This window comes from Mobula birostris, chromosome 16 (assembly GCF_030028105.1).
Source record: "Mobula birostris isolate sMobBir1 chromosome 16, sMobBir1.hap1, whole genome shotgun sequence".
In the NCBI taxonomy this organism is placed as follows: Eukaryota; Metazoa; Chordata; class Chondrichthyes; order Myliobatiformes; family Myliobatidae; genus Mobula; species Mobula birostris.
The window spans coordinates 7,012,734-7,028,503 of record NC_092385.1 but is presented as its reverse complement, the minus strand read 5'-3'; the positions used below and the strand labels follow the sequence as shown (position 1 = coordinate 7,028,503).

Below are 15,770 nucleotides of genomic sequence, written 5' to 3'. Positions count from 1 at the left end.
GAGAGGTTCTGCAGGGGTACAGGGGTGGGGGTGGAAGGCGAGTCGCTGCGGGAAACTACTGGCGGGCTCGCTCCTTGGCTTGGCCAAGATGGCCATTCACGGGTCCAGCCGGCAGGTGGTCAAGGGTTCTACGCGAGCTGGCTGCTTGCCTCCTCTCCGGGGTAACGTTTGTGCCCGGACGTCCTTGGAGAGGGAGTCTGCTGTCCCGATGGGCACAGCGAAGGGGTTTCTGAAAACAGAGGGCTTCCAGGAGTCAAGCTTTGTTCATGATAGTAGCCGCATTTTAATTTGAAAGTGTAAATAGTTTTGTATATCCCTGATCATTGTGCCTTGTGAGTGAATAAACTCCCGCAGTCTTGTGAAAAAAAAACAGCGCGCTGGGTCGGCCTGCAAGTGTCGACACACATTCCAGATTCTTTCTTGGAGTTTTATTTGGAGTGTTACATCAGCAGACAAACAGTTACATCTCTTTGATTTGCTGAAGCCAGTTTCTAGGGCACATTCGGCAAAGGACACGTGTAGTTTGCATTATTGATGAATACTGCGCCTTCGGGATCCGTGTGAGAGAGACTTCAGATTTTCCAGCATTCTACCCCAGAGTTATCCCTGGACTTAAAGTTATAGGAACTGGACAACGTGTACACATTTTGATCATTACGCCAATTTTCCTTTCTGTACATATGTTAAAGTAAATCTCTTCCCCTCCCCCCCCCCGCCCCCCTCCACCGCCACTGCTTCCCTAGCAACAGCTGCAGTTCTCTCTCCAGCTGTTTCCCCATCCCCTCGCTGGCACCCGACTGAGATCAGAGCGGGGTCATTGGGACTGCAGCCCAGATGTTTGGTGCAATTCCCTAACAATGTAACAACATCTGGAGAGGAAAGGAATTCCAGGAAAAGGGGGAATAGACTGATAGAAGTTAAGCGTAATGAACAGCCAGATCCTCCCGTTAAGTGAGGCACCCAAGTTAAGACAGCCTTACCTTCAGGAACTTGTACAACAGGAAGGTAAACCAATTCGTCAGCATCTTCTCTGCAACTGACTCAGTCCTACAAAACAAAATTGTTAAAAGATGTTCAAGATTTATTCGTCAGATGTACACTGAAGCCTGCAGTGAAACGCACCGTTTTGTGTCAACGGCCAACACAGGCCAAGAGTCTGCTGGGGGGTGGGGGAGGGCTGCAGGCGAGTGCCACCTCGCTTCTGGCGCCAGCAGAGCGTGCCCACATCTCACTGACGCCAAGCCGTATATTTTTGGAACGTTGGAGGAAACGGGAGCAGCTGAAGGAAAGGACACTGATAGGTCAGTGGGAGAACGTAGAAACTCCTGACAGAGTGGTGAAGACTGAACCCCGCGACGGGTGATCATTGGCACTGAAAGTGATTGCGCTAATCACTACGGTACCATGGGTCAGGTTATGCAATTTATCAGGTCAATTTCTCGTAGGCTGTAATTAAAAGCCCCCAGGGGTTCCCAACCCGGGGTCCAAGGACACTTCAGTTCATGGTAGGGGTCCATGGCATAAAAGAGGTTGGAAGCCCTGCTCTAAACAGGCTGGGGTCACCCGTCTTGTAAAGACACTGCCCAGAAGAAGGCAATGGCAAACCACTTCTGTAGAAAAATTTGCCAAGAACAATCATGGTCATGGAAAGACCATGATTGCCCACATCTTACGACATGGGTCATAACCAATGAATGAATTAAGCTGCCCGCATGTCTTTGGGATGTGGGAGAAAACTACTGAGTCACAGTGAGCATACAAACTCTGCACAGACAGCACTCAAGATCATGACTGAACCCATGTAACCATAAGACATACAAGGAGAATTAAGCCATTTCGGCCCATTGAGTCTGCTCTGTCATTCCATCATGGCTGATTTATTTTCCAACTCAATCCCATTCTCCTGTCTTTCCCCATAACCTTTGACGCCCAGATGAGTGGAGTTATGAGATTTCTGCTTATTTCTATTATTATTTACAGATACAATACGTTACAGATACAGCTCTGCCATAGTTGGATGCATCAGCAAGGGAGATGAGGTTGGGTACAGGGCTACGGTAGGAAACTTTGTCACATGGTGTGAGCAGAATTATCTGCAGCTTAATGTGAAAAAGAATAAGGAGCTGGTCGTAGACCTGAGGAGAGCTAAGGTACCGGCGACCCCTGTTGCCATCCAGGGGGTCAGTGTGGACATGGTGGAGGATTACAAATACCTAGGGATATGAATTGACAATAAACTGGACTGGTCAAAGAACACTGAGGCTGTCTACAAGAAGAGTTAGAGCCGTCTCTATTTCCTGAGGAGACTGAGGTCCTTTAACATCTGCCGGACAATGCTGAGGATGTTCTACGAGTCTGTGGTGGCCAGTGCGATCATGTTTGCTGTTGTGTGCTGGGGCAGCAGGCTGAGGGTAGCAGACACCAACAGAATCAACAAACTCATTCGTAAGGCCAGTGATGTTGTGGGGATGGAACTGGACTCTCTGACGGTGGTGTCTGAAAAGAGGATGCTGTCCAAGTTGCATACCATCTTGGACAATGTCTCCCATCCACTACATAATGTACTGGGTGGGCACAGGAGTACATTCAGCCAGAGACTCATTCCACCGAGGTGCAGCACTGAGCGTCATAGGAAGTCATTCCTGCCTGTGGCCATCAAACTTTACAACTCCTCCCTTGGAGGGTCAGACACCCTGAGCCAATAGGCTGGTCCTGGACTTATTTCCTGGCATAACTTACATATTACTATTTATGGTTTTATTACTATTTAATTATTTATGGTGCAACTGTAACGAAAACCAATTTCCCCCGGGATCAATAAAGTATGACTATGACTGTGACTATTAACAGGCCCGTTCTGCCAACGAGCCCACGCTGCCCGATTACACCCGTGTGAGCATTTAACCTGCTGACCCGGAAGTCTTTGGACTGTGGGAGGAAACTAGAGCACCCGGAGGAAACCCACATGGTCACGGGGAGAATGTACAAACTCCTTACAGGCAGCAGTGGGAATTGAACCTGGGATCGCTGACACTGTAACAGTGTTACGCTAACCGCTACACTACTGTGTTGCTCTACTTGCTCCACTTCTGTAGCACTCCTGTTCTCCCTGTGTCTCTTACGTGTCCAGCAACTGTTCGCAGCGTATGCCTTTCTCCTAAAGACAACCTCCTCCTGGGGTTTTTGTCCATTTGTCATGATTTTCTCTACTTATCTGACGTTTGATGTTGAGAAAAGCATTTTAAAATATTCTATGACTTATTGTATAAGGTGGGAGAGAGGGAGGGTGGGTGGGGGTGATAGAGGAGGGGAAAAGGTGGAGGGAAACGGGTAGAAGGAAGGAGGAGTGGAGGGACGGAGGGGTAGGAGAGAGGGAGTTGGGTGAGTGGAAGGGTGTGAATGGGAAGGGGGATTGCAAGAAAGGGGAAGGAGGCAGAGAGGGAAAGGGGAGGAGAGAGGAGAAGAAGGAGGAGGGAAAGGAAGGAGAGAGGGGAAGGAGGGAGCGAGGGAAAGGAGGGAGAGAGGAAAAGGACAGAGAGAGGGAGGGGAAGAGAGGATGGAGGAGGAAGGGAAGGAGGAAAGGAAAGAGGGGAAGGGGCTGAGAGAGAGGAAGAGAAAGAGAGAGACAGAGAGAGGGGAGAGGTATAGGGAGAGAGAACAAGCACTAATGAGTGATTTTAGGGAGGAAATCGGTGGTGGAATTGAACCCTGATCACTGGCACTATAAAGCGTTGTGCTGACTGCTACACTATCATGCTACCCCATCGCGATGCGATAGTTAAGCAGTCACATCTCAAACCTGCATGGACAGGAGGTGAAGCGAGTAAAGACTCTCCGTACTAGGTGTCCCATGGACAGACTGGCCTGTTTTACCCACATTTTCCACGATCTGTGGTGTTAGGCAGCGGGAAAGGAGATGAGTTTCTTCAGAACAGACAACTCCCTTCCAAACTGCTCGTTGTGCTGGCTACGACTTCTCCCCTCTCAGGCTCTGGAGAGGCAGCTTCCGCGCCTGAATCCTGCTCTCGTTGCAAATGAGGCATCCTGGGACCGCGCACTAATGAGCTCCAGAATGAATCAACTCTTCACATCTTCTACCCGAGGCCCAGAGGGATGAACAGCAGCAGCAAATGTGATCTGCAGCAGCCCCCCTCCCCCCAACTCTGCACACATCCCCAGGAACAGAACAAACTCATGTCCTGTCAGAGGGGAATGTTTTATTGATAGCTTTCTGAACTGGAAGCATCTTACATCTTCATCTCTTCGCAAGCTGATTAAACGGGGTATTTGGGAACTGAGAACAGGCAGGAGGCTACCAGGTCTTTGATCGCTGGCCCAGCCAGATGTTGGCTGGACTATCTTCTAACTCTGAGTGCAGGGAGGGAGGGAGGGAGGGAGAGAGGGGGAGGGGGAGACAGAGACACAGAGAGTCAGAGGGAGAGGGGGGAGGGGGAGAGAAAGGGAGAGGGAGAGGAGAGGGAGAGGGGGGAGAGAGAGAAAGAGAGAGGGGGAGGGAGAGAGAGAGAAAAGAGAGAGGGAGGGAGAGAAGGAAAGAGGGAGAGAAGGAGAGAGGGAGAGAAGGGGAGAGTTTGGGGAGATAGGGGAGGGGAAGAGGGATTAAGGAAGGGAGGGAGTGAGGATAGGAAAAAGAGGAGACGAAGGGAGGGGGAAGGAGATGGAGGGCTCCCGCTTTTGAACATCTGCTCATTGCCATCAGTGATTATCCGCCTTACCAGCCCCTGAGAAAATGGTGATGAGTTGCGGGGCACCACAATCAAAAGTGGTCCCAGTTCACCAACGTCCTGTAAGGGAACGAAGCTACTGGCTTCCCCCAGTCTGGCTGCATATGCTCCAGGTTCACCCCCTCTCCCCCACCCTCCCACTCTCTCCAAAACTCTCAACCACGTCCTCAGTTCAGGGGCAGTCAGATATGTGCAGTAAATGATGGCATCGTTCCCCTCCCCCACCAATCTCTCAGTAACATAACAAGCTATCGACACATTTTAAATACCGGGAGTGTGCGGAGTTTGGAGACAGGGTGAGTGGGGTGGAGGGGAGGTATGTTGTAGAGGAGGGAGGTGGTGTTGGAGAGTAGGGGATGGGTTTCAGAAAGGAGGGGTGGGTTGTTGAGAAGGGAAGGGGGAGCTGGTGAAGGATAGGAGAGCAGGGGGATCAGAGAGGGGTGTGTTAAATAAGGGGAGGTTAGAGAGGAGCGGAAGAAAGGCATTTAGAGAGGAAGGGAGGGATATAAAGAGAAAGAGAGGGGGTCGGAGAGGAAGGGAGGGAATCAGATAGGAAGGTTGGCACAGAGAACAAAAGAGGTATGGAAAGGGGGTTCAGAGGGGATGGGAAGGGGATTCAGAGGGGATGGGAAGGGGTTCAGAGAGGATGGGAAGGGGGTTCAGAGGATGAAAAGGGGTTCAGAGGTGATGGGAAGGGGTTTCAGAGGGGATGGGAAGGGGGTTCAGAGGGGATGGGAAGGGGGTTCAGGGGGGATGGGAAGGGGGTTCAGGGGGGATGGGAAGGAGGATCAGAGGGGATGGGAAGGGGGTTCAGAAGGGATGGGAAGGGGGTTCAGAGGGTGGGAAGGGGGTTCAGAGGGGATGGGAAGGGGGTTCAGGGGATGGGAAGAGGGTTCGGGGGGATGGGAAGAGGGTTCAGAGGGGATGGGAAGGGGTTCAGGGGGGGTGGGAAGGGGGTTCAGAGGGGATGGGAAGGGATTTCAGAGGATGGGAAGGAGGTTCAGAGGGGATGGGAAGGGGTTCAGAGGGGATGGGAAGGGGTTCAGTGAAGATGGGAATGGGGTTCAGAGAGAATGGGAAGGGGGTTCAGAGATGATGGGAAGGGGTTTCAGGGAGGATGGGAAGGGGGTTCAGAGAGGATGGGAAGGGGGTTCAGAGGATGGAAAGGGAATTCAGAGGGGATGGGAAGGGGTTTCAGGGAAGATGGAAAGGGGGTTCAGACAGGATGGGAGGTTCAGAGGGGATGGGAAGGAGTTCAGAGGGGAAGGGAAGGGGTTTCAGGGGGGATGGGAAGGAGGTTCAGAGGGGATGGGAAGGGGGTTCAGAGGGGATGGGAAGGGGGTTCAGTGAAGATGGGAAGGGGTTTCAGGGAGGATGGGAATGGGGTTCAGAGGGGAGTGGGAAGGGGGTTCAGAGCGGATGGAAAGGGGCTCAGAGGGGATGGGAAGGGGGTTCAGACGGGATGGAAAGGGGTTCAGAGCGGATGGAAAGGGGCTCAGAGGGGATGGGAAGGGGGTTCAGACAGGATGGAAAGGGGTTCAGAGGGGATGGAAAGGAGTTCAGAGGGGATGGGAAGGGGGTTCAGGGGTGACGAGAAGGGGGTTCAGAGGATGGAAAGGGGGTTCAGTGAGAATGGGAAGGGGTTTCAGGGGGGATGGGAAGGAGGTTCAGAGGGGATGGGAAGGGGGTTCAGAGGGGATGGGAAGGGGGTTCAGAGGGGATGGGAAGGGGTTTCAGGGAGGATGGGAATGGGGTTCAGAGGGGAGTGGGAAGGGGCTTCAGAGGGGAGTGGGAAGGGGGTTCAGAGGGGATGGAAAGGGGTTCAGAGGGGATGGGAAGGGTGTTCAGGGGTGATGAGAAGGGGGTTCAGAGGGGATGGGAAGGGGGTTCAGAGGGGATGGGAAGGGGGTTCAGTGAAGATGGGAAGGGGTTTCAAGGAGGATGGAAAGGGGTTCAGAGGGGATGGAAAGGAGTTCAGAGGGGATGGGAAGGGGGTTCAGGGGTGATGAGAAGGGGGTTCAGAGGATGGAAAGGGGGTTCAGTGAGGATGGGAAGGAGGTTCAGAGGGGATGGGAAGGGGGTTCAGAGGGGATGGGAAGGGGGTTCAGTGAAGATGGGAAGGGGTTTCAGGGGTGATGAGAAGGGGGTTCAGAGGATGGAAAGGGGGTTCAGAGGGGATGGGAAGGGGTTTCAGGGGGGATGGGAAGGGGTTTCAGGGGGGATGGGAAGGAGGTTCAGAAGGGATGGGAAGGAGGTTCAGAGGGGATGGGAAGGGGGTTCAGAGGGGATGGGAAGGGGGTTCAGAGGGGATGGGAAGGGGTTTCAGGGGGGATGGGAAGGAGGTTCAGAGGGGATGGGAAGGAGGTTCAGAGGGGATGGGAAGGGGGTTCAGAGGGGATGGGAAGGGGGTTCAGTGAAGATGGGAAGGGGTTTCAGGGGTGATGAGAAGGGGGTTCAGAGGATGGAAAGGGGGTTCAGAGGGGATGGGAAGGGGTTTCAGGGGGGATGGGAAGGAGGTTCAGAAGGGATGGGAAGGAGGTTCAGAGGGGATGGGAAGGAGGTTCAGAGGGGATGGGAAGGGGGTTCAGTGAAGATGGGAAGGGGTTTCAGGGAGGATGGGAATGGGGTTCAGAGGGGAGTGGGAAGGGGGTTCAGAGGGGAGTGGGAAGGGGGTTCAGAGGGGATGGAAAGGGGTTCAGAGGGGATGGGAAGGGGGTTCAGGGGTGATGAGAAGGGGGTTCAGTGAGGACAGAAATGGGGTTCAGAGAGGACGGGAAGGGGGTTCAGAGGGGATGGAAAGGGGGTTCAGAGAGGATGGGAAGGGGGTTCAGAGGGGATGGGAAGGGGTTTCAGAGGGGATGGAAAGGGGGTTCAGAGGGGATGGGAAGGGGGTTCAGAGGGAATGGGAAGGGGTTTCAGGGAGGATGGGAAGGGGTTCAGAGATGATGGCAAGGGGGTTTAGGGGGGAAGGACAGGTTGTCCTTACACATACCTCCTGAGCAGCAGTTTCGGGTGGTTCTTGCTCTCTAGATTCTTCTCTATCAAGTCAGAGAGGAGCTGCTTGAGGACCCCGGTGGCATACTCCATCTCGCCCTGGAGGGCCGTCATGATGAGGGAGGCCACATTTCCTCGGTCCCGCATCGAGAAGCTTCGCTGAGCCTCCAGCGTGCGGATGAAGGTCAGCAGGAAGACCTTCTTGTTCAGCAGCTGCCCAAAGAGCGTCAGCGCCTTCTCCACGTTGGCATTCACCTTGAAGACCAAAAGCAGAGGGTGTGTTGTCAGCCTGCTGCCGAACACAGTGAGAAACAGGTGTAGGGCATTGATTCTGCAGATGCTCCAAAGGCAGAACAACACATACAGAACGCTGGACCTGCTGAGTTCCTCCGCCATTTTAGAACATAGAGCATTACAGCACAGTACAGGCCCTTTGGCCGCAATGCTGTGCCGACCTTTTAACCTACTCTAAGATCAATCTAACTCTTCCCTCCTGCACAGCCCTCAATTTTCCTATCATCTATGTGCCTATCTAAGAGTTGTTTAAATATTCCTAATGCAGACATCCCACCCTGCAAAAACTCATTTCAGGGAGGTAGCACCATCAATTTGCGGAGGGCTCCCGAGAGAGGTGGGATGTCTGCAATAGAGTAGCTCCTTAGCAGCTAGCCAACTAGTTTAAATAACGTTAGCTTTGCTAATGAATGAATGACACCTGTTAAACTCACCTCAACATGTCTTTTACAGTCTTAACCCACCATGGGCAATAGAAAAGTCACTGTTGCAAACAGTGCAGCCAGCAACACTGTCATTATTTTGACCCCTATTAGGCAGGGGTACACTTTAGTGTAGTCTGGGGTGAAGTACGTTTTATATTTTTTTTTGGAACACTCTGCCATGGCGCGCTCTCGCTCGCGCTCTCTCTTTCTCTCTCGTGGTCGCTCGCGCGCTCTCAAGCGCTCTCGCTTGCTTTCTCTCTCGCTCGCTCTCTTGCTCGCGTGCTCTCGCTTGCTTTCGCTCTCGCTCTCTCGCACGTGCGCTCTCTCTCGTGGTCGACCTCAGGCTCTCTCTTGCTTTCTCTCGCTCGCTCTCAAGAAAATTGATTTCCGTGATATTGTATATAATTTGAGGGCATCAGGGAGCCATTATTAATATGCGGGAGACTCCCAGAACTTCCGGGAGAGGTGGGATGTCTGCTAATGTGTTTGCCTCTAACACCACCCCTAGCAGTTTATTCCATGCACCCTCCACTCTGTGTGTAAAAAAAACTACCTCTGACATCCCCCCAACACTTTCCTGCACCACCTTAAAATTATGCCCTTTTATACTAGCCATTGCTGCCCTGGGAAAAAGTCTCTGGCTGTCCACTTGATCTAAGCCTCATCATTTTGTACACTTCAATTAAGTCACCTCTTAGCGCCATTCGCGCGAAGCGAAAAGCCCTAGCTCGCTCAACCTATCTTCAGAAGTCATGTCCTGTAGTCCATAAATATCCTCTGTACTCTCTTTAAAACTTCCACATCCTTCCTATAATGAGGCAACCTGAATTGAACAAAATATTCTAGTGTGGTCGAACCAGGGTTTTACAGAGCAGCCACCACTCTTTAAAAAAAAGTATGTTGTACTTTTGTAAGTTGTAGTTCTACACAAGGTGGGATTGTTCCTAGCCTCTACTTTCTAAGAGATAATCTGTCAATATTTTGTATGTGCTGCTCTGATGTATTCTGTTCAGTTCTCCCTCTCCAATCCTTTCTCAGACGTGGGACCCAAAACTGCCCCTCGAGGGAGGGATCCAGCCGTACCTCCATCTCCTTGAGCACTGGGTGATCCTCTATTCCTGGGAAAAGGACCCTCATGGCGTAGGTTCGGTAGTCGAGGAACGGAATCCCGGCTCCATCCAGGTCGCTGGTGAGCTCGTGGATATCCGTCTGCAGCTCAGCGAAAGCTGAAAGAGAGAAATGGGCAACGTGAGAATGTTGCATTGCTGTAACAACCAGCACTGTTCAAAGTTCAAAGCAAGTTTATTATCAAAGTATATAGATGTCATTATGTACAGTACTACCCAGAGATTCATTTTCTTACAGGCATTCAGAGTAGAACAAAGAATTACAATAGAATCATTGAAAAACCTTTTAGGCACCTCAATGCAATGCATAGAATGATCAGTCTGGTAGCCCTGTGTTAAGCATAACAAATTGTATGGCATCAGTGATTGGGAGATCAGGGTTTAATTCCCACCGCTGTCTGTAAGGAGTTTGTATGTTCTCCTTGTGACTGTGTGGATTTCCTCTGGGTGCTCCAGTTTCCTCCCATATTCCAAAGGCATATGAGTTAAGATTGGTGAGTCGTGGGCATGCTATGTTGGCACCAGAAGCGTGGCAACACTGGCAGGCTGCACCCAGCACATGCTCAGATTGTGTTGTTCATTGATGCAAACAATGCTTTTCACTGTACTAGATGCTTTGATGAATCGATGTGGTTGGCATCCGTCCGTCTCCAAGGACAATGGATGATTATTACCATCATCATCACGTGCCTGGGCAGAAGGTATGGAGATCCTGAGATGTCCAGTCGTCAAGGTCTCTCTCTCAGCCTCACCAGTGTAGCCCAAAGGAAAGCTTATGAAACAATACTTTTGGCACCAGCTTGGCTGCAGGAGCTGCCGGAAGGATGTTTAATGACATCCAGCCGCCTTAGGCGCTCCACTCTGGATTTGCTGTCTGGGTTTACTCCCGTAGCCTTCGTCTCTCCCGAGGCTGCCCACAAGGCAGTGAACCGGGTCCCCAGCTATGGAATGGGTCAAATAAAGCCAATGTCTTATCTTTATGATCTGTCTGGATGGCATGCAAACAAAAACTTTACACTGATGCCGTTAAACTGGAAAGAGTGCAGAAAAGATTTACAAACCTGTTGCCAAGACTCAAGTAAATGACTGTAGAGAGAGGTTGGGCAGATTAGGACTTTGCTCATTGGAGCATTGGAGAATGTGGGATGATTTTAACTGTGAGGGTTGTAGATAAGATGAACTCACACCTTTATTCTCCCCAGGGTTTGGGAAACCAAGAACTATAGGATTTAAGATGGGAGAGGAGAGACCTAATGGGAATTTGAGGGGAGAATTTTCACTCATAGGGTGATCCTTATATGGAACTAGCTGCCAGAGGAAGTGCTTGGGGCAGGTATATTGACAAGACTTAGATGACACTTGGGCAGGTACATGGATGGGAATGGTTTAGCAGGGGCTCCCAAACTTTTTTTACGCTACGGACCAATGCCATTAAGCAAAGGGTCCGCGGACCCCAGACCTATGGTTCAGAGGGATAAGGGCCAAGTGTGGGTGAGTAGGACTAGCTGAGGTGGAGAGCTTGGTTGCCATGGACTAGATAAGCCAAAAGGCCTGTTTCTGTGCTCTATGACTCTAAGACCCACTTCCTCTGGAACCTCTCCTTCCCTCAAGGCCCAGTGTGTTTGAATTCTTCAATTCCCGAAAGGTATTATGACTCTGTTGCAAGATCAATTTCAATGCTTGAGAGAAGTTTGGATAGGCACATGGATAGTAGGGACATGGAGGGCTCTGGTCCTGGTGCAGGTCGGGGAAAGTAGGCACTTTAATTAGTTCAGCAGGACTAGACGGGCTGAAGGGCCTACCCAATCACAACGACTCACCATGCAAAACAAAATCCTTCAGCCCCGCTCCCCATCCCTATGGGAGGCATCGTACCATAGAGTTGGTGTAATGCTATAACAGCACCAGCAATCACCGACCAAGGTTCAATTCCCGCCGCTGTCCGTAAGGAGTTTGTACGTTCTTCCCGTGACTGTGTGGGTTTTCTCTGGGTGCTCCTGTTTCCTCCCACAGTCCAAAAGCTTATATTCAGGATTAGTGAGTTGCGGGCATGCTCGGTTGGTGCCAGAAGCATAGCGACATTTGCAGGGTGCCCAGTACAGTCCTTGCTGATTTTATTTGACAAAAAGATGCATTTCACCGTATGTTTCAATGTCTCTATGTAATGTGACAAATAAAGCTAATCTTCTGTCTTTTTCCTCTTCTTCACTTCCTTTGCAATGACTCTGAACTTGTGTCATCTGGTCTTCCACTCCTGTGGCAGAGGTTTAAGTCCTAGTAAGCCCTCTGTTATTAAATCCTCCCTTTACCATCCCTCCTCCATGAAGTACACCAAGAAATGGACTAGCTTGCTCTTAAATAAATAAATACTAGGTTTATCTGTCACATGTGTCGAAACATGCAGTGAAATGTGTTGCTTCTGTCGAGGATTGTGCTGGGGAGTAGCCCGTAAGTGTCGCCGAGCTTCTAGCGCCAACACAGCATGCCCACAACATACTAACCCTAACCCATACATCTTCGGACCGTGGGAGGGAAATGGAAGACCCGGAGGAAACGCACGTGATCACAGGGAGAATGCACAACAGACAGCAACGGAATTCAGCCAGGATTGCCGGCACTGTAAGTCGTGCTAACCACTGCACTAACAGGCCACCCTCGCTCTGTTGACAACTTGCATGGATTCAGTGGGCTGCAAGCCTGGTTTCTCTGCCAGACATGTTCCATGATCACCCCACCTCCCCATCTCTGCATAACTCAAGTGCCACAATCTGATATCGTTCCAACCTCACACAGGCATAACACACACAGTTTACGTAGAGTCATAACCGTGCAGAATTTAATTCTTTTACGTATGTTAATTTATTTGGTTTAGAGATACAGCATAATAACATGCCTTGAGCCTGTGCTGTCCAATTATACCCATGTGACCACTTACTAACCCATACGTCTTTAGAATGTGGGAGGAAACTGGAGCAGCTGAAGGAAACCCACATGATCAGCGGAAATTGAACCTTGATTGCTGGTGCAGTAAAGCATTACGCTCCCCTTGCACCCCAGCTCTTCTGAGATCATCATTAAGGATCCCCACCACCCAGGACATGCCCTCTTCGCAGTACCGCCAACAGAGAGGAGGTACACCAGCCTGAAAGCACACACTCAACCTTCTAGGAACAGCTTCTTCCCCTCCACCATCAGATTTCTGAACGGACAGTGAACCCATCAATACTACTGCTGTGTATTTAATATTTCAGTAATAGTTGAGTAATCTTGTAAAGATAATGCTTGATTAAGCATTATTTGTTGTTTATATAATTCATTATTTGTAGATGTGTGGGCACGTGGCCAAGTGGTTAAGGCATTGGACTAGCGACCTGAAGGTCGTGAGTTCGAGCCCCAGCTGAGGGAACGTGTTGTGTCCTTGAGCAAGGCAGTTAATCACACATTGCTCTGCGACGACACTGGTGCCAAGCTGTATGGGTCCTAATGCCCTTCCCTTGGACAACATCGGTGTCGTGGAGAGGGGAGACTTGCAGCATGGGCATCTGCTGGTCTTCCATACAACCTTGCCCAGGCCTGCGCCCTGGAGACTGAAGACTTTCCAGGTGCAGATCCATGGTCTCGCAAGGCTAACGGATGCCTTTATTTTTATTTTTTTATTGGTAGATGTAAAAATATGTGATTTGCAATTGTCACCATGTAATAAGCGCGCACCTCACTAAAAGCGAACCCGAAGTTAGACTCACATTTTGGACTCCCATATCTTTCTTTTAATTGGTTTAATGTTTTGAAGTTACAAAATATAACAACTACCTCACTATTTTTGCTCTCTTTATGCACCAATTATTTAATTTAAATATTCAAGGTGAATTGGGTTTCTTATTGTAACTTAGAGGTTTTTTTAATATATTCCACTGTGGTCTTATGGTGAAAGAAATTGTGTTGAGAGGGACAATAAATCAGCTGTGATTGAAGAGTAGAGCAGACTCGAAGTGCCGAATGGCCCAAGTCTGCTTCTGCGTCTAATGGCACTGCTGTTGCAAATCTCACAACATTTGATAGATTGGACCCAATATCGTTCCTATCTCACTCAGGCATAACATACATTTTCTGCAGAAGCAAAATACTATTGCCGAACAAAAAGTTGTGCAAATTTCATTAGCTAATTCCTTTTAGAGATATAAACTCAGTGAAGAGAAAAATAATGGTAATTGACTTCAGGGAGGTAAGGGGCCTCAGACAAGCCCCACTATTCAGAAATGGTGTTGCAATAGAAGGGTCTCCAGTTTCAAGTTTTTGGGGATGAAACACAGAGGAGGTCTCCTGGTCTGTCAACGCCACCCTGACAGTAGGGAAGGCACAACAGTGACTACACTACCCGAGGTGCTTAAAGAGAGCTAATCTGCCCAAAAATTGCTGACCAACTTTTATCAATCTGCAACAGACAGCAGACTGACATTCGGAATGACAGTGTGTTACTCTAGCTGCAACAAGACTGATCACAGAGCGCTCCAACGGGTGATTAGGCTGGCTCAGCACATCATTGGAACTCAACTACCGGACCTGAGACTATCTACAACTCTCAATGCCTACAGCACACTCGTAACATCAATAAAGACCCAAGCCAATAGTGTTTGAGTGTTATGGACTATTAAAGTCACTTGCTGCATGTAAAAATGGGATTTTTAGAAAAGTTAAGCCATACCGCATGCATAGTAAATATCTGTTTTGCTCGAACTGGAGTAGCACCACAATCTCATTGTCCAGAGCAATGACAATAAATTTCTATTCCATTCCATTCTATTAGGTACACCTGCTCATTAAATCAAGTTCCTAATCTGCCAATTATGTGGCAGCAACTCAATGCATAAAAGCATGCAGACATGGTCAAGAGGTTCAGTTGTTCCAAACAAACATCAGAATAGGGAAGAAACGTGATCTAAGTGATTTTGACCATATGGAATGACTGTTGGAGCCAGACAGGGTGGTTTCGGTATCTCAGAAACTGCTGATCTCCTGAGATTTTCATGCACTACAGTCTCTAGAGATTACAGAGAATAGTGTGAAAACAAAAAGCATCCAGTTCTGGAGCAAAAATGCCTTGTTAATTGGAGAAGCCCTTCAAGAGGACCACAACCTTGACGTAGGGTTAGGAGGCTTGCTTGCCTCAATGATCCAGAGAGCTCTGTTGGCTGGAGTCAGGACCTAATGTTTTGACTTTTGGTAGGGTCACCCATGCCAAACAGGTTAAAGGATAAAGGTCAGACTAAAAGTGGTCCACCAGTCCTCCAGGATGGAGGTGGGGGGGTTCAGCTCAGGGATAACAACCCTTACTAGTAAAACAAAACCGTTATGGAAACAGCAATGAAAAATCCTCCCTCATCTGAGTGGGATGGTATTCCTGAGTCTCCACCCAGGACTTGCATGACCAACAGTATGGAAAATTGAAAGGAAGCTACGGACATGATGAAGGAAGCCCTGAATGCCGTCAGAAGCAGGGGACTTAGCGGTGTAACAAGCAGTAATTAAGAGAAACGAGCGAGGTCAGAGGAGAATGGCCAGACTGGTTCAAGCTGACAGGAACTCAAAAATAACTACACGTTATACAACAGTGGTGTGCAGAAGAGCACCCCTGAACACGAAACATGTTAGATCTTGAAGTGGGTGAGCTACAGCAGCCGAAGGCCACGCCATATTCCACTCCCGTACCTAACAAAGTGGCCACCGAGTGCATTATGCATGCTCAAGAGCGATGTCCCTTTTTGGGTGCAATACTCCATAAGCGACCCGGTCAGTAGTTTATAAAGATTCAGAAATATTTCTTGGGCAAGTGATACAACACAGGTCAAAGGAACAAGTCAAACCTTAATAACTAAGGCAATTTTCCTCGCTTGCTCTTACAGTGCAGTTGTGATAGGTGCAATTTATTGTCAATCAGAAGCCCAGATCTTTTCATTTTCCGTGGTCGCTGGTACCACCAGCCGTATCATCCCTCTCACTGTCTGAGTAATCACTGCTAAATCACAGAGCATCAATTTGAAGAAACCCAAACACTCGTCTATTCCTCATGATATTTTGGAGGCACGGACCTCACACTGAACGGAGGGCACAGCATCAGTGAAAGAGCTGCCCAGAGCACACAGTTATGAATATAGATTGCTCACTGTCAGGAAGACTGATAGGACTCTCGA

General features: G+C 49.6%; 1 protein-coding gene across 6 annotated transcripts in view; it reads right to left on the bottom strand.

Annotated features, from left to right (window-relative positions):
* Positions 1–15,770, bottom strand: part of LOC140210964 (plexin-A1-like) — a 464,700-nt gene that overhangs the window by 39,427 nt on the left and 409,503 nt on the right. For all 6 annotated transcript variants that reach the window (XM_072280256.1, XM_072280258.1, XM_072280257.1 and 3 more), the window contains 3 exons: positions 9,539–9,681; positions 7,735–7,991; positions 981–1,047 (listed from right to left, as the gene is read on the bottom strand). In XM_072280256.1, the coding sequence (XP_072136357.1) occupies positions 981–1,047; positions 7,735–7,991; positions 9,539–9,681 (467 nt within the window). The remainder of the gene's footprint in view (positions 1–980; positions 1,048–7,734; positions 7,992–9,538; positions 9,682–15,770) is intronic.